The sequence below is a fragment of the Idiotropiscis lumnitzeri genome, chromosome 3 (assembly GCF_059441095.1).
Source record: "Idiotropiscis lumnitzeri isolate Australia: NSW breed Sydney's pygmy pipehorse chromosome 3, RoL_Ilum_1.0, whole genome shotgun sequence".
Lineage (NCBI taxonomy): Eukaryota > Metazoa > Chordata > Actinopteri > Syngnathiformes > Syngnathidae > Idiotropiscis > Idiotropiscis lumnitzeri.
Genome location: NC_142393.1, coordinates 18,092,585 through 18,111,863, shown reverse-complemented (window position 1 = coordinate 18,111,863; position 19,279 = coordinate 18,092,585). Strand labels below are relative to the sequence as shown.

Below are 19,279 nucleotides of genomic sequence, written 5' to 3'. Positions count from 1 at the left end.
AATAAAAAAAATGGTGGTACTTTTTTTGCGGCTGGATGCAAATGATTAATGCCGCATTTCCATGAATGGGGAAAAAAAATGAACTTGTAAATTAAGTCAAGGCAGCACTGCATTATAGCCCTATATTCATATATTTCTTTGCCATTAACAATACAATTATGCTTCATTTTTCACAAGCAATTTTTCAAAGAATTGCAAATTCTGAGTCATAATTAGAATTTTCTTTCTCTTCTCTTTGTAATGGTCCACCCATAACAATCACAATAACATTGTTTTCCGAGAAAGTGTCAAAAGTTGTTTTGTTGCTTATTTTTTTACGCCTTTGTGATAGAGAACTTGAACTTGATGTTGCCTCACTGATCCAAGTTCTGCTTCATAGTGGAGGTCCCAGATGGATGTTCGGTTATTGGCTGAGTTATTATGTTGACCTGACATTGGTACACATGAAAACATGGCAGGATAACAGCAGACAATCACTCAGTTGCTCGCCCACGGAATGCACAGTCATTCATACCTTGGAAGGAATTTAAGTTTGCCTTCTCAGGATAATTTGTCTTGATGATTCGGAGCCCTTGTTGAGAAATGCAAACACTTTGTAGGCTTACATTTATAACTTTGCATCCTAATTGAATACAGATGCACCTTGCAGCCATTTCACATTAATCAGTAAGAGCTACCATGCTCAGCATTGAACTAATTCCAATGATTTTGCTCCTGCTAGTCATTCAGACCCTAAGCATGAAAAATAGGTCATAAATCCAAATCAATATAAATTGAAGCAAACAAATGTGCACATAGTCCGAATGCAGAAAATATGGTGTATTCGATGTGTGATTTACTTTGAAAAGGAAAATGCAGAAAATAAAATATGCACAATATTCGGCATTTACAAAAATAATAATCAACATTTTTTAACTTTCCAGCACGATCACCCCTTAAAAGTTTGATTTTTTTGCACAAAAAGATATAATCTCATGTTTAAAAAGTAAAAACAAACAAAGGAAAGTAAGTCTATCTATATTATATATACATATATTTCCCTCACTTTTTTCCAAAAGATAGGCTACATCAGGTTTAATTGAGACTAAACATCAAAGTTAAAGGCAACAAGTTATCTAATGAATGAATCCCCAGTTCCTAATTGGAACTGTTCCAATCTACATTCAAATTACAACAAGGAATGACATGGCCATTAGGACTCTTTGCAAAGTAATTTTGCCTGCTATAAGCCACCCAACTAATGAAGCTATGAGAGCTACTTGAGGAATCAGGTCACCTTGGGAAACCTGTACTTCGCTTGAAATCGCTGCAGTGTGCGTAGACCATTTGTGTTGGTATCCTCTGGTCACTAAGCAAACTGCTGAAACATTCAATTAAGGTTATGTTTCTGTTTGCCTCTTTCACCAGCCGCTATGTGTTTGTTAATTGCTGCAACAAGAAGCTCATCATGTCTTTATGTGCACTCACTCAAACTGTTTTTTTTTCCAGTAGTGATTATTCATTGGTGGATATCAAAGAACTCTATAATTAATAAATATTTTGTCTTTCGTTTCATTTGTTTTCTACCACTGCTGTGTTTTGTTTGGATTTCTGACACAAAGGTGCCAAGCTCATATGAGCTTATGGGACACAAACATAAACAGTAAGCAGCCATTCACAAATATATCAAACAAAGAGAGTCCCTTTACGTAGCATCCAGGCACGTAATAAAAACTCAGCCAAATAAAACGGCTTATACTTAAACAGATACTCGAGTCTTTCTTCCTCTGGCATTGCAAAGAAATATACAGCCGCATCTGAAAGTTTAACAGAATAATTGCCTCATCAAATCGTGATATAGGAGACAATAAAACAAAAAAAATGCATCGTTTAAATGAAATAAACAACAAAACCGTTCCTCCTCTCAAATGGAGTTAATGTTAATGTATTATGTCTTGTTCAATTTGGTCTGACATACGTTTGTGTGCAGTAATGTTCAATCTGCGCTATTTGATGTAATTTTAAAATGAAAAAAAAAAACACTTATACGCAAACGATATTATTTAAGTATATACTCAAGTATCATATATTGTACATTTTTCCATTTCTCCCTGGGTTTTCTCCGGGTGCACCAATTTCCTCCCACATTGCAGCAACGTGAATGCTAGGTTGATTGAACTCTCTAGGTTCTCCCGAGGTGTGCCCTGCGATTGGCTGGAAACCAGTTCAGGATGTACCCTGGCGACTGCCCGAAGACAGCTGGGATAGATTCCAGCCCTCCAGCAACCCTTGTGAGGAGAAGCGACTCAGCTAATGGATGGATGGATATTGATAATTTTATTACAACTTTTGGATCTCAACCTGTCCTTGAATCTGTATAAACAACACTTCCTTAAAAACAATTACAATTGTTGACCATTAATCTTTTTCACATTTTCTTTCTATCCTTTGTTAGCAAGTGATCAGTGCCCCCCACTTTTTTTTTTTTTTAAAGACCAATTTGGTATTTCTGACCTATGCTTGTTTTATCTCCAACCGTGGTTCAGGAAAAAAGTTCCATCTTCCATCTGCTGGCTCAGTTCCACCACCCCCACCACCTGCATCTGCTCTCCAGTGGATTGCATCTAACCTCGAGCTTCCTGGGGGCCTCCAGTATGTCTAATGAGGATGCATCTTGTTGATAAGGTTATACCAAGGTTACCTCTTTAATCCAAATCTTTCATTTTTGTGTGATACGTCTCACTACATATCTTCTCTTCTTATATCACCCTTTTTTTAACCCCTGAGATTGACACGTTAACAACCCCAGAGTGTAACAAGCCTCACATTGAATCATTTTCCAAACCCAATGAGATTTTAGCAAATTATTTTGTCCTAAAAATAGCAACCGTGGGCAAACACCCCACCACAGCACACAATGCAAACAATTAAGTCCGATAATTGAATTTCCCCTTGTCTTTTTCCTTGCCTTGATGTCTTGATCAAAAATTAATTAATGTATCCTTGAGTTATACCAAAGAGACACACCGAATGTCACAGAAGACCTTGCACAACTTTTTGAGTTATGTAAACCTGATCCATATTCTGAATCAAAATAATCTAAAGACAATTTTACTGCTTTTAGATGCAAGGCAGCCTATAAAAAGTGGGGCAAATGGGTGAGGCAGGGAAGTGTGTGTGTGTGTGTGGGGGGGAGGCTGTATCAGCAAAGCTATGTGTCATTCTTGGCCACAAGCAAACATGTGGTGGAATGAATCGGACAGAGAAGCCAGGAGGCGAAACATCACCTTAACTTGAGTCTGACTCATAAGGTGCGCATGGGTCACTGTTCACAAAAACTGTCTGCCTGCAACCACATCAAAACCACTAAAATACACAACTGCTGTAAAGCAAAACGCAGTCGGTCACCCCCAGCAAGACACAACGTGCTCTGCCAAATTCCCAAACATGGGAAACTTTCTCTGCTCGTGCCGTCATTTTTGTAGTGAAAAGGTTCATTCCTGTTCCCTACATTCTCCATCTCGGGATAATAGCTCTCACTGTGGGTCATTGGCGTCCTCAAGCTTTAGGAGAGGCTTGTACCCCTTTCCAGAAGGATTGATTATTTCTCATCGATCCGTGAATTATTTGGAATGTGGCATTTTGAGGCGTTTTGAATCTTTTGGCCGACTTCAGTCAGACAGGTTCTATTTAAGTGATTTCTTGATTGAGCAGCTCTGGAGGTAATTTAGCTTGGATGGAGTGAACTCAGCTTGCCCAAAATGTAATTACACATTACAATTTACCTTAATAAATAAAACCATCATTTCAAAACTGTAATTTACTTACTGACTTGGGTGATCGTAGTCTTATTTTTATGTTTGTTTGACTAACGTTAACCTCGGCAGCCCAGTACCTGTTAATTTAAAATAAGTGCAAACGTGATTGTGTATCTCCAAACATTAAAATAAGTCTTTGGAGAATCGTCTGGCATTTATGATGGTCTGAAACTTTATTCTACTAGTTATTTATAATGTTGGTTTGGTAAGTTTGCCAGAGTCTTTTTATTGAGTACAATAACTGAAAACAGTTAAAATGCTTGCTTGTTTTTTTTTATTGAAGAAGTAACTCAGACCACCTTTTCAGAGGCCTTATTAAGAGTTACTGGATTGAACCACCTGTTATTTTGGGATGAGCGTGACAAAAAAGTGGAATGATTTTGAAAGAATATCTTCAGTGGTTCTCTCGTTTATAATGCATTTTATTCCAAATCCCTTGTTGGTCCAACAAGTGGTGTGGCTGACAGATTAAGAGTGTCACAGAAAAAAAACTGTCACGCTATTTGCCAAGACGCTTGGAGCTGGCCAGAAGGAATCACTAATTTCCACAATAAAGTGTGCCAACTGCTGACAGATCTGTGCTTTGCAAGCTAACAACTCATTCTTGCCAGTTGGAAAATACACAAATGCATTATTTATTCTGATTCTTCTGCTGTGAAATAAAATTTATTTTTTCTTTGCGCAAAAGTGGGATTGAAAGACAGTGGGAGTCATTGTTTTCAATTTACTCAGCAATAAGGCTGCACACAGCATGCAGCAAGTTTGGCATATTTTTATTTTTTTACCTGCCACAGGCGCTAGATTAAACATCACCCATTTGAAATTTGGACTAAATTGGTTGAAAAGGCTTCTCAGAAACTGCAAGTGTTTTGTCTTGTGGCTCGTCTTAGCTGAGCAGGCCAGATGAGACCTCAACGACTGCACCAGATGGCAGGTGATGCTTCGCTAGGACATTGACCACAGGGGACGAAAGTGTCTGGGTGTGTGTATGCGTGTGTGTAAGCAGGTAGGTGGGTGGTTATAGTGGGGGAATAGATGGCTGAGTTTGATAGTTCAGAATGGAACAAAACGGGAAACACTGTCAGTCGATTTTTCATTGGCCAACTGGATAATAGATTGGCTCATTTGTAAACCAATAAATCATCTGAATCATAATTACTCAGTGCAATTAAACAACATTTTCTCCCCTTTGCTTCAAAGATCTTCCTACAGATAAATTACTTTGAACCCATTGTGCAAAATTTAAATGGACAACAATCATTTGTTATCAGATGGATTAAAAACAAGTTTTTTTTTGTTGGTTTTAATTATGTAGGAATGAGAAACTGTGATGAGTAATGTTTTTTCCAATTAAAATATATTGATCCAACCAAATTGTTTAAAACTGATAAAAAGTAAAATCCTCTGAAAGTTGTTTTATAATATATTAGTCCCTTGTTTATTGCAAGGATTACGTTCCAGAGACCTCTGAGATAGATTGAAAGTCAAATTTATAGAGTTTAAATCTTAATGCATAATACCAATACAAAATATGCAAGGAGGGTGCAGGTATGATTTTTACATTTCCACTTTACTCGATATGTAATAGATTCCCACAGAAAAAAATAATCTGATCAACAGCACGGCTCACGAACGTGCTGCCCGTGCTGTAGTTGGTAGTCCCCAAGGACAACAAGAGTAGTCCATGGCGTTGCTCTAAAAATAGGTCACCAGTGATAGGACATTGTGATTTGCTAGGAATAAATAGTACGTTTTTTTCTGTTCCCCTACCCTATTTTTCTCTTTTTCATCTAAGAAAATCAAGATGCTGTCTGGCAACCCGGCAGGCTTCGCGTTATATTTCCCTCTTTTGGTCATTCTTTTTTATGTCTCTTAGACAGTTTATGAGTGGGAATCCCCCATCTGTGGTCCCTACTCAAGGTTTCTCTTCTTTCTTTTTTTAGTTTTTCCTAGCCCTCCTAGGTGTTCAGTTTGAGCGATGTTGTTAATCTTAGTGAACTGTGGTTCATGTGAAGCTCTTTGAGACTACACACAAAAAAATTATTGACTTGACTTGTAAATGTTAAGTGAATTCCATTGCTCTGTACTCATGACGTGCAATGACAATACATTCAGTTCCATTCGAAAATGTAAACAATAGAAAGCAGTTCTAAAAATAATGTGTTGCATATTAGCATTCATCCATTTCATAACAGAAGATGATCAATGTCTCTGCATTAAAGCCCAGCCTTAATAATATATAATAATAAAATGTGATGAAACGTAATTTGAGCAAACTTACTTCAGAAGTGTGTCTCAAACTAGTAGCAGAAATCAGAAGCCAAAAAGTAGCTCTCAAAGGTTTGTGACCCCTGGCCTACAGTATATCTCTATAGATAGCTATGAATATTGTCATGCATGCATATTATATAAAACAGTCTAAAAATATCTACAAAACGATCAGAAGCTATAGAGGCCAGGTCACTGAATGCACATATCTAACCAAAATTGCAAAAGCACTAAAGAGATGCATCTAGGATGGAACACCACAAAAACTGACTGATAAAAAATGTGCGTGTGTGCCAAAGCTAACGTTGATGGAGTTCGCAAGGGCTCAATTGCCAGGCAATAATTAATGTGATGATTAGATAGATGGATGACAAGAAGGAGAAAAACGACAAAATATTGCAGCGTTTAAATGGCTTCATTGGCAAGGCTGATTAAATTTGAACTTCACCTTAGCTCTCAATGTTAGCGCAAGAAAACTTTGGCACCCTCGAAGAGATAATGAGAGCCGGTCATTTTCCAATCCAGTGACAATTATAATCTTCAAATGTGGAAAATGAGGAAAAATGGAGGGCACTCTTGAGTGTTGTGTGATAGCCTTATAATTGAGAAGAAATGGATAAAACATATAAGAAACTTTTCAGTACTTGCTGGTAATGGTTACCAGGAGTTCTTGACGAGAGTGCAAATGTTTTACCATCAAAGCTTTAAGTGACCAAAGGAATGCAAAAGAGGGTGAGACTTCTCAGGGGACTTTTTTGGTCAGGGTTGGAAAACCTCCAGGCACATTTTAAAATGCATTACTGGAATTTAATTTTATGGATGTTGTAAAATGAACTTCCAATTGACATTGGAACTCTTAGGACTTTCTTATGAAACCTTTTTTTGGTGAAGTACCACATCAAATAACATTAGGTAACTCAACTCAAGACAAGTGTTAAAAAATGCATTTGACACCTGTCGGTAGAAAATATAAATATTTTGAGATCTCATGAGTTGGTGTGCTTTCTTGGGCTTTAGTTTTCACCTGATCTGCTCACCAATCTGCTCCCTCCAGCCACTCGTGTCTTTTCCAGGTGTGCCCCGTTGTTTACTTGTACATTTGCCTGGTTCCTTTCAAATGGTCGGGTTATTGTTGCTACTGCCATGTCTGCAGCTTGAAACAAACTTCCCGCGGCTGAATAATAGAGTCATAATCAGAGATGGGCACGCTACCCTATTTTGAGTCATATTATGATGAGTGACAGTAATTAAATATTAATTCCAAAGGGAATAGTTGCATTCATTTATTGATGTTATTTTTTTTTTTGGGGGGGGGGTTGAAATGTATTAAAAAAAATCTATTGGATACATTTTTCTGTAAAAAGATATATTATATTTTGAGAAAAAAAAATATTTTATTTTAAGTCCAGGTCATCCAGCCCTAGTGCTTTAATATTCCTTTTCTGTACTACTGCATGTACTCTATGGATGACAAACAACAGCTCTTCCACTTGAAGCAACTCTATAATATGCCCAAAAAAAATAAAAAATAAATAAAAATCTATTTTGGGCCTCTCAAAGCGGTGAAAATATGGTAAAGTTTTACTGCCCAATGCTCCTGGCATGTGTGCATTAGGTCACAGATCTGAAGTCATCCCACCAGCTGCCCACAATTACACACTCGGCTTTCCACCAACACACTTCATCAACAGACTGACCAGCAGCTCATGTGCAGAATTCTGACTGTTATCATCGCATGACACAGTCGGTTTGCCATCACCAACTCGCCAGTGGATGGGAACTTTTAAAAATGCTGTCCAACCAGCCTGCTTGCCCTTGAACACAAACAAGCTCGATATTTTGACCAAATCAAATAGTTCACTCAAGCGCCGTGCTCAAGGGAGTAGAGTGGGTGCTTTTCCTGGTGTATGTGTTCGCATATGTCATACGAAAAGTCGCAAACTTAAGTAAAGTCATAAGTAGAAAGTTGTCTGTTATTAAATCTAATTAATTTGAAGAAAATATGCCCAACATCCTACCCTCCAATTATATTTTGAAGAGGGGCAAAGTAAACACATTGTGATTTTTAAAACGGTAATTTTCTTACAATTTGTGTTAACTAAGATCATGTTCCTGCATTAGGATGAATTAACACCAGCTGTAGTTAAAATTGAATATACAGTACTGAGAGTAAATCGTTGCGGCCGTGCAAAGACAGTACCTTAAAGGGGAAGTCAACACAAAACTTTCTTTACAAGAATATGATTTAGGTAGACCTATTATTCAAAACATGGCATTCTGATTATTAATTTTGTCTCTTAGAGAAAGAGAAGTGGACAGTCCAAAAACTCCTTGGGCTGTATCACTGTAACAGAGGTATGGTCCCATAGGTTTCACGTGATCCACTTGATTAAAAACAACATTTCCTGGTAATCAGGGTGTTACAGTGATACAGCCCATGTTTTGTTTTTTTTGGGGGCTGTGCACTTGCCTTTCTCCCAGTGAGAGTGGAGGATTGGGGAATACATCTTGTTATTGTATATTGCAGATAGACCAGCCAAGTTTTTGGGCTCCTACATCTATCTTGAAATTGGATTATGAGACCAAAATGTATCCGTGCAAGAGACAAAGGCAATTTCTAAAGTTGAATTGGGATCGCGTTGCGAGAAGAGGAATGTCATTTTTCAAGGGGACAATACGAGAAAGCGAAACGTTCATTTTCAACAAGGCCATGCAATATTCTCAAACGGCATCTAACGATCTATATAAGATTGCCATTTTATCGCTTCATGTTGATGTGCACCTTCGTTGAATAAAGTGAAAGGATTGTTCGTCTCTGATCTATTCTCGTGCTCTTTATTTCGACCTCAGGGCGGGTCCAGAGAATTGGGTCATACTTCAGTAACCTCCAAAGAAGGTTATTTATTTCTAATAAGAAAAAGACACGTCTAGTGTAAGTGCCACAATTGGCTTCTGGGCAAGAAAAAAAAAGACCATTCCTGTCTAATCCCAATCCACACAAGGCTGTTTTGGCAGACCGTGGGATTATTAATAGATCGGCCTCATTTTTCCACCCTTACAAACGGACAATATCGGATTCTCTTCCTTGAGTTTTCCTCACATTTTTTTTAATGTCAGCCTTTCATATCATACTCCACACTGCCAAGTCCTCATGTTGAAAAACCTAAACTGTGTGTGTCTGTGTGTGAGCAGTCTCACAAGCACTTTCAATTTAAAAATAACCTCTGGTATCTGCGGCTCCCACAGCACAGTATGCGTAGCCACACTGTACAGTATATCCCACGAACCCCCACATTTCTCTTTTCTAAAGGGAGTGCATTTTGAATCATTATTATACATTTGCCGCCTCAGCTGATACCCCATATTGTGGTCGCCATAGCAACACACAGGTAAGTGGAAAGGAGTGCTTAGTTTGCCACGCAGCATGGAGTCCGTTTCTAAAAGTGGTGACCCTTTAAAAGCAAACACCCACTGACACGAGGAGGCAACCAGAGCCATACATAATTTGGAAGTGCGGGTTTGAGAAAGAAAAAAAGGCAATAAATCTTGTACATTGAGGATTTTTATGTGTTTTTGTTGTGTGTAGGCACCTGAAGTGCAGTCTTCCAAATCACAGCACATACAGCGAGGAGGAATCCGCTTAAATGGGCCTCTTTCTGTTCCTCTCTCCTCTGCCTCTCATCCTCCTCTTCTATCAATTGCTTGTATCTCAGCATCGATATCCTCCCCCTCTCTTTGCTCTACTGGGTTGTCAACTTTCACACGCCTTCCCTTACGTGCCTCTCTTCATGCCCACCTTGTTTCTTCCCTCGGGCTTTACTGTGTCTGCTCTCCGAGAGACTCCTGACAGCTGTCTATCCCCTGCAGGTCGTCATCAGAGACGCTGGCCGTATGGAAAGAATAGTAATTGTGATCGTTTGGCCTCCAAAAAGCAGAACAAAACAAAAAGTCTGTTGCTTCAGGCTGCTCTGTTTGCATCCTTTCATTTGTTTTCCCCAATGCTCAGATTGTGGCGGGGACGGAAATTTCATATCAAAGCCATCAAAATGAGGTGTGTTGTGGAATCAGCATCAGGGAAAAAGGATGGCCCTTTGATCTGATATTCTTAGGAATTCGGTTGCGTGTTGTAGATCCTGAATAAAAGGTTCAGATCCTGGAGTGATCGCAGCAATACATCAGTTAGGCTTTAGAGGCCCTGATTTGTTTGGCACTTAGGACTTTGTAAATCAATTGTAATGCACATTACTGCCTCCTATGGGACTGGAGTAGAGTTAACGTTAGACTTGTCATAGCAGTGTAACAAAAACAGGAAAACAAAACAAACAAAAAAAAAACAACTGCACTTATTTCTGTTAAAAAAAATGCTGTTCTTTCATTTCACTAAAATGGAAGATGCATGCATCCCTGTCTCTAATTTTGGGAATATTGCTACAATGTCCCGTGTGTCGTGACTTACAGTAAGTCTAACAAGACGTGAGACGCTCTCCAGAAATATACACAAGCCAAAACATTCACACACAAATGACAGATTGCCAAATTAAAATTCAGTGTGACTCGGGATTGCAATTTAAGCAGGAAAAACGAAGATGACGAGATTCGATCCAAACGCATGTGATTTTACAAACGTGTCAGTGCTAAAACTGTCCGTAGTATTAGACTATAGTATTTTTTTTTAATCCAGTAAAGTATTTTTTTACAAATCATGTACAGAACAGTACAAAGTCAATTTTTTTTAAGAGTGTAGTTCAATTAAATTCACCTTTTTAGTACATACATTAGCATTTTGGGATGAGTGGTACTTGGAGTAAAAATATTGCGAACTACTGTTAGTTGATCGACCTTATGCCACTGTGCCTTTTCTGTTCGCTGAAAGTAAAGGAGACTGCGAGCATAGACGCTGAACAGACTGCAATCAAGCACACAGGACAGGTTTCCACATTTGACAAGGAAACAGTTGATAAATATTTCATGAGGAGCGATTTTACCACATTTGTTGGACCCAAAGGATATGAAAAGCGAATGAAGTCAAACTGACTGTACACACCAATTTCATTTGTACTTCTTACAGAAGTCAGCCTTGGAAGGATCTATGCCCTGAATTTCAAATGCCGACACAACGCAAACATATTCATTCCACGTGCACTATGGAAAAGATATGCAAGATTTGATTAAAAAACTAGGAATGAGCAGAGTGACATAATTATGCTTTTTTTGTCATCCAACATCGGGTTTGTCAAATTGTCTCAGCATTGAGTTCACGTCAAATCAGAGGCTTGCGTTTGCATTGCAGTCGCTTCTGGAAAGTTATCTATTTCTGAGTAGATAATAGATGAGGGTTGTCAAGTATTCCATTATTATTCAGTATCATTCGTGCACTTTGGTGAACGAAGCTGTTTAGAATGATCCCGCCTGTGACATTGTGATCTCATAGAGTAAACCAGTTGAGGCGAAACGCACTTCATCACTGAGCGGCCTGGTACCGCTTCGATTTCATCGGGGGGGCTAGCCATCACTATTCATGAGCATACATTTCATTATCATTGAACACAATAGCAGAAATTGGGAATTAATTTGTCATGAGTAATTATATTAGTATCAACAAGATTATGTTGCACAACTTACGAGAGATTTTTCTCCAGCCGCCCTCCTGTGGAGCCAATGATTTCTCCAAGGGTGCAAAATGTCTGGCCCAAAAAATCCTGGGAAAAAAAGAAAAGATAAAAGTGGATGACTTGCATGGCAGATGAAATACCGTAAATAATGGCGGAGCTACAGTCACACAAAATCAATTCCCAGACATGAGTTAACCAGACTATTAAAAAGAAAATATGAATAACTGTTACCATTCAATAAGGACAACATATCTTTGGGTACTGCCAATAAAGATCCTAATTCTAAAAGTCTAGATTCAAAAACTAGATTCCGAGTAGTGCAATTGAAGTTGCTTTTTTTCCCTTCCTTATTGGGACATTCAATCATTTGTTTTTCTAGCATATTTTTACAGGACAAAAACATGCATCATTCACATAGAAATAAAAATGCAAATGCACATTACAATGGACATACACAAATGGAAAGATGTCAAAGTGACGGGGCAACACACGAACACGCGTCGCCTGGCTATTGAAATTTGCAGGGCCTTGCGCAAGCTGCATCAGTTGAGGTGAATGAACTATTCTTATCTGTTGAAGATGTTGGTTTTTGTTTTCCCAAAACCATTCAAAAAAATGCAATCAGGCTAATGATTTGTTAATTTGACAATTAACTATGTGGATTGGAATGCGTGTATATATAAATCAATGTACTGTATAAGTGTTTATTCACAGATAAGTTCATACGCATTTCTGTGGTGTAAATTATGCACTTTACATTATGTATGTATATATGTACGAATGTATGCATATGTTAGCATGCATTTAAGTATGCCCCTCTTGATGGATAATGTAACTTAGATCAGGGGTATCAAACTTATTTTTGTTGCGTGCCACATGGTTGTTATGGTTTCCTCTAAAGAGCCATTACGACTGTGAAGAACAACAAATGTCTGATCGCCTATTCTTTTCTTATCTTATATACAAAATAAATTATGGATAACTTTTTTTTTAAATCAGACACCAGTAAAAAAAAATAGTTCAATTATTTTTCAATATAATTTAAAAGGGGGGTTGGTAACAAAATTTATTACAATTTTTTTAATGTTACTAAAAGTCAAGAACATTTTCAATTTTTTTATTTAGCAAAAAAAACATGAGGTCAATGAACATAATTTGCCTGCGTGGGTCACAGAAAATGATGTAGCAGGCCTAATCTAGACCCCGGCCTTGAGTTTGACACCTGCGTCTTATAGTTAATGGTCAAGTGGTAGAGTTCAAACAACTGAACTTCTTCCTACTGCTTTTCACATGGGCAGTACACATTGTTTGAGTATGAGATGAATGTATTGTAAATGTCTTTAAGGAACTGCGTGTTCAAAATAATAGGAGAGCAGAGGGTGGTCTCATGACTAGTCATGCATAGGGCATTTGTGAAGAGCTAACTGAGTTGGAATGGATCCCACGGCAGCTGCAGGACACCAGCTACTGTACTGTATTAAACCAATATACGCCTAATAGCCCAGCAGGGTAGCAACCCGTACCGATTTCTATACTTTAGTCGAGAGTTGGTCATTATCATCCCTGGTCCTCAAAGGAAGACATTTCTTTTGACCACACTCAGAGGCTTTTTGCAGCACTTGTATGGATTAGTTTTATCACTGTATGACAAGCAATAATTGGAGTTTACAACCTGGCACCACACGACCAGAAAAAAAAATTGTAGGAAAACAACAAAGAAAGGATAAATGCTAAACATCTTGATCATCATGATTTGTGTTCCTTATGTGTCGGGCCAAGTCTCGATGTGTTTAGCACCTGTAAACGTCCTGACACAAGCTGGTGGAGCCTCAAACAACAACATCTGCTTGCACATTTGAAGTCCAGTTGCAGAAAGACAACATGAGGAAGATCGCTATGAGGGGGGGCAAACTCGCCGCCTTGGAGCAGTTTGTCCTTGATGAGATGAGATGAAAAAATGAGAGAAAAAGCAATGCAGTGGGCTAAATCATGAAAATGAGTGAAGGAGGATGAGCGGAACAATGTACTTTAATCATAAAACACTCACCTTCTGCACTCCGGCATAATTGATAGTTTTGTGGGAAAAAAAAAAAAAAAAGGAAGATTTGTCAATAGAGAGGCTCACGCTACATTGAGTTTTGAATGACACTTTATGCCCACTGAGTCACAACATGGCTGTTGTTCACTCCAAGACTGCAAATGAGTTTACACTGCAAATGAGTGCTATCAGCTCTGAGTCAAAACTGTCAGTTGACATTGAGATAATGTACTTACGTGTTTGGAAATGTTACAGCTTCTGGAGTCCACATTGTACCTGGCAGAAACAAAGATGTGATGGAAAAAAAAAAGCATCAGAGCCTGTTGAGATTTGCAAGGATCAACCATCGCTCATAAGCAGCGATGCGGTGTTTACTAATAATGTGGTCGGTGTTATTTCTTCATTTTGACACAACCCAACTCGAATTATGGAAGAAAATATATCCCTCTAGTGAAATGTTATTGAAGCGTTTGGGCCAATTTCATTTACGGGGGGCTGTTAATTAACACACCACTGCGAAAAAAAACGGCAACCTGGCTTTAATCTTCCCTTTCATCATCACAATTCCTGTCAAACAGTGTTTTTTTCTTTGCAGTAATTGTAGCAGGTACAGTATGAAGTCAAAAACGGTTCTAGTTGAGGAAAATGCGTTTTATGTTTATTCTGGCAATGTGCCAGCTGCGTTGTGGAAACATTTGTGTTTGGTGTAGCAAACGAGAACACGCTCGCTTTAGTATAAAAATATACACATGTATGCTTATGTTAGCCGGTAATTTACATTTGAGTTGACCGTCCATTTATTGTAAGCTGCCTCATTTGTGAAAATAGACAACTGTTTTATTGTTTAACTCAGCAAATTCTGACTTCAGTGAAGTAAAGCTGTGGATTGTTGTTCAAAGGTCGTTCAAATCGGGGACTATTTTCCGTTCTACATGTCGTCCAGCCTCCTTTTCCCAATATAACAATATTAAAATTGTCGCACCGAGGGGACTGTTCATGTGATTGGACTAAGTGTAACTCACTTTTGATCGGCTGCGCAAGTTTATCTTTTGTGGGGTGGGGGGCGTCAGGCAAGGCACCAAAATTGGGAACCGGAATTTTGAAAAATCAGATTTTTTTTCAACAGAGAAAATATGTTGAAAAACCACTCTGCCAACACGCCTCGAACACAAAAAAACATTAGCAGCATCTCTATTTATGAACAGTCCCGAAGTTTACGCATATGGTGCTTGGGGGTTAACTGCTGCCCGTAGGTGGCCCCTGATTTAGAAGGATTACCTCCGCAAGTTAATTCCTTGTTTAGAACCGAACAAAACTCTTCACATAATTTCACTGTGACATTCAAAATGCATTTCTGCAGACCGTGGCAGTGTCGCATGTGTTTTGAGTGCTCATATTATGCTCAGATTTTGATATAACTTCTCCCTCCCTGCTTAAATAGTCGCTGATTGCATCCAATCTAGCTCAGCTACTCAAAAGCCCATTTTTCACTGTGTTGTTACTTGCTTGTGGATTTAATGAGCTCCATGGCAGTACTTCATTCTGGCTGCTTGTGTATTTTACTGTCAGAAAAATAAACCTTCCACAATCTTCTCGCAAAACCTGAATGGGATAAAGCGAGAGATAAAGATGCCTACTATTCAATGGAATGCATCCAGCTTTCAATAAGAGATAATAAACAGTTAACTGCCAATCACGTTTCATTGTTTTCATGTGAGTACTCAAGGCAGTTCAAATGATATAGTAGTGGAATTCTACACAAGTGCAAAGTACAACCACAATGATAAACATAAAAAAAAAAATTATTAGTATGATACTTTTTTGATACAGCTTTTGTATTGGATCCAATTAAGTAGTGCAAGATTGAGAGTACAATCGCCACCAAATATGAACATGTTTGTACCTTTTGTTTTTTTAAGTACAATTTGCCTCATTTACTATCTTCAGTTTAGTCAAAGCAATTTGCACAATAATTTCACAGCTCATACACCGCAGATAAAGCCAACGAATAAAGTGAGTGACCTTTGATTGCGATTGATTAAGGATAAACATGTTAGTGAAATTAAGTGAAAAAAAATCCAATTTAATCAGTGAGGCCAACTAAAGACTCACTCTTTGAAACGAATAATGATCGAATTGAATTTAGCATTAGCTAACCAGTTCATTGCTATACCCTACTGAATAAAGATTTCTTTTCACCAAATTGAGATGTGATGCAACAGAGTCACTTCAGATTTATCTGGGGAATTTCAAGAAAACATCAGGTTACTTACACGTCAAACCTCAGATTTTGTTTTTCTTCAAAGAAGAAATCCAAGACAAACTTTCTGACAAAATCCGGATTCCGGGTGTTATCGATCACCTCTGTCCGGCCAGACTACAACAATGGAAAAGTCAATACATGATTAAAGTTCAAACAAGAAACCGAAAATCATCAGGTCACATTAATATTATTGCAACATTTGTTACAGTTAAAAAACTCAAATATGCATTAAAAAATGGTCTCAAAAAGTGGTTGGGCTTTGAGCTAAATGTTGCGTCCCGTGAGAAATCAAGAGGCTATTTAGAGCAATACTAGAGACTCTCTATCCCGCACAAGTCCAGGTCCCAACCCTCTCTCTCTGACAATCACACCAGCACTAATTCCCCCAGTGGACTACCCGGCTCGCCTCTGTGGTCTAGCCCGAAAGCACCGTGTAATGAGCTATTGATTTCGCCACTGCCTCGCCATCCCTACAATACCTTGACTCATGTCTTTAGTGCCCTGGACACATCGGCGATGCTATCAACTGTGTCCTCACCCGATTCATTACCAAGGACTGATGGAAGCGCCTGGACCTCAGAGCGCGCTTGTCGCGTCAACACCACAGCAGATCGCTACTGGTTTCAAATTTCAATTGGGAGTGATTATTTTGCTTATTGGCTGTATCATGGGTAAAAAGATTGGGACATTTTTTATAACCAAAATAAAAGAGGTTTTGAGTTGTCAATAATGCTATAAGAATCAAATGTAACACAGCATTAATTTTTAGGCATAATGACTTCTCATAAATTTGAGGTTGATATTGCGAATTCTAATTCGAAATGAAGTAACGCAGTGTCTGTAAAACACAACTTTGTCACGGGCAATTCTTAGAGCTCTAACGGCTGACTGACTTTTCTTTCTCCCAAATTCTGCCACATTGACCTTATTTCAGATCAATTTTGCTCCTGTCAAGTTTAAATGTGTTTTTTTTTCTTCGTCCACTGTCAACTGTCATCATGGCAATGAGGAAAAATCCCTTCAACTGCACATATCCTGCCACCACAAACCCACTCAAATGGATTGAACTTTCTTATCATGCAGGTGATGCAACCATCGCTGCTAGTTTCCAGGCCCGGGGAAAGAATGTCATAAAAAGTGTTGCTCTCCAATTTGTCTCCCAATTGGAAATGTAATTTCAAACAGGATTGATCTGGTTTCTCTCCATGCTTGGTTTCAGCTCCTGGCACCAAAAATGTATGCACATTCACTGATAACTGTTTACATTGTAGAATGTAATTCATTCCCGTCCTTATAATGACTAAATCCTGCCGCAAGAATAAGACCTGCAAGTTCATTCCAACTCGGGATGGTCATTAAACATTGATTGGATTTTTGGATAAAAAAATGTTGTTTTGCATGTGGAATGAGATTTGTAAAACATTCTGAATTATTAAAGTTTATGTTGTTTTGTAAGCCTTCGCTTAAAGCAACGCAGGCACAAGTTATTTCACAATTTGGCGAGGCAGCATACTTAAATAACATGGGCCCGACTCAGACCGAAAGTCACACAGAGGATAGTTTGGCGCAGATCCATTTTTCATTCAAATAAAACTAAGGGTTCGATTCCGGCTGTAGAAAAAAATTGGATGTTTTCATCGATTCAGACCTTGAAGCTCTCATGTCTGCGAAGCTATTTTTGCAAGTGACCAGCTCATACATTCTTTATCCTTATATCACCTCTTTGTATTGACCTGTCCGCATGTGTTGCTATAGTAACAAGGCAGGTTTCAGTACGTGCACTGGCAATGCCATATATAAATATGAAGTATGAGCAGTAAAAACCAAAACAAAAACATAACTCCAAATAGCTGACAAGATCTTAGCTTTATTTAGTCGTTACCTTTAATCACAGGCTTGAATTGGTACAGGATAAAAAGTTCATGAGACAAGACGGAAGCGAGAGATTCCATGATGAAGAGAGGGTGACAATTGTTTTTTTATTTTGTTTTTATAATGGAGCTGACCTTCAAAATGGGAGCAGTGCAGGAGTGGGAGTTATTCAGAATAAGAGTAGGACAGAATGGGAGTCGTTTTTACCGGACCGGACAGCCCATGAATTTTTTCTGTGGGAGTGAGATGGGCCGGAGATAAAATCCACTCCGGTGTCATTCTCTACTCTGAGCACCATCTTCCCTCATATAAATGTGCAACTGAATTGAAAAAAAAAAGGTCAGTGCTAGAGCACAGCTAAGCATGCTCAATGAAGTGTAGAAAAATCCTAGTGTCTCCAGAAACCTCTGGCACATGCCAACGTCTCTCTGGATCGATGAGACGTAAAACATTAAACAAGAATGGATGTCCTTAGAGGACACCATGAAGGAATCCAGACAAAAAAAATATGCTCCAGGTTTCAACTTGTATGGTGGATGGGGAAACATAGTTTGGGACTCCTCTATGCTTGGACATTTTGCTGTCACTAACAGGAAAATCAATTTCCATACTTACAACATAAGGCAGGAGAACTTAGGACCATTTATTCGGCAACCGAAGCTAAACAGAAGATGGGTGATGCAACAAACCAAAGGACAAAAGTAAATCATTCACTGAACGGCTTCAACAGAAGAAAATAAACCCTTTTTGAGTCTTGACCTCACTGCAATTGAGATGGAGTGGCATGGCCACAAAAGAGAAATTTACACCACATATCCCAAGAATATTGCTGAATTTAAACAGTTCAGCAAAGAGGAAAGGTTCCTCTTGACCAGGCGTGGGCAAACTACAGCTACATGTGTTGTTTCGGCCCACCAAACTTAAATAAAATAATAAATGAATAAACCTTGTTAATGTTTTATTTTCTAAGTACTGTGGTTTTTCAAAGACATAGTATATTTTTTTGTAATTCCGTTGTTCACTTTCATTTAAAATTAAATGTATTTTTGTTCTCAGATGAGGTGAGGTTACCAAAACTCTCCAACCATCTGCTTCTGTCAAATTTTAGAACCCCTTGTGTCCCACCAATCAAAAGGTTTGCCCACCCTTGCTCTTGACTATTGTGTAGATCTGCGACTATTGGAAATGTTTGCTTGAGGTTATTGCGACTAAGCGGCTAAGAAATAAAATCCAAATGTTCACTTTTTCCACCCTACACAGTGACCTTGATGACGCTGACTTTTTTTTTTTTTAGCTGTATCCTATGTAGCTGTCGCTCTATATGTTCTTTTGTGGCAACCGTCTGATTTTTTTTTTATTTAAGGTTTTTCATTTTAACCATTTTCACAGTTAGGGTGACAAAGTAGCAGCAACTGGCTGTTAAACTGGT

General features: G+C 38.5%; 1 protein-coding gene across 1 annotated transcript in view; it reads right to left on the bottom strand.

Annotated features, from left to right (window-relative positions):
• LOC148340204 (copine-9-like) overlaps positions 1–19,279 on the bottom strand; it is a 64,870-nt gene that overhangs the window by 27,191 nt on the left and 18,400 nt on the right. Inside the window, exons 4-7 of the mRNA XM_088290804.1 lie at positions 15,989–16,092; positions 13,952–13,991; positions 13,725–13,727; positions 11,688–11,764 (exon numbers count right to left, since the gene is read on the bottom strand). Of these exons, the coding sequence (XP_088146930.1) occupies positions 11,688–11,764; positions 13,725–13,727; positions 13,952–13,991; positions 15,989–16,092 (224 nt within the window). The remainder of the gene's footprint in view (positions 1–11,687; positions 11,765–13,724; positions 13,728–13,951; positions 13,992–15,988; positions 16,093–19,279) is intronic.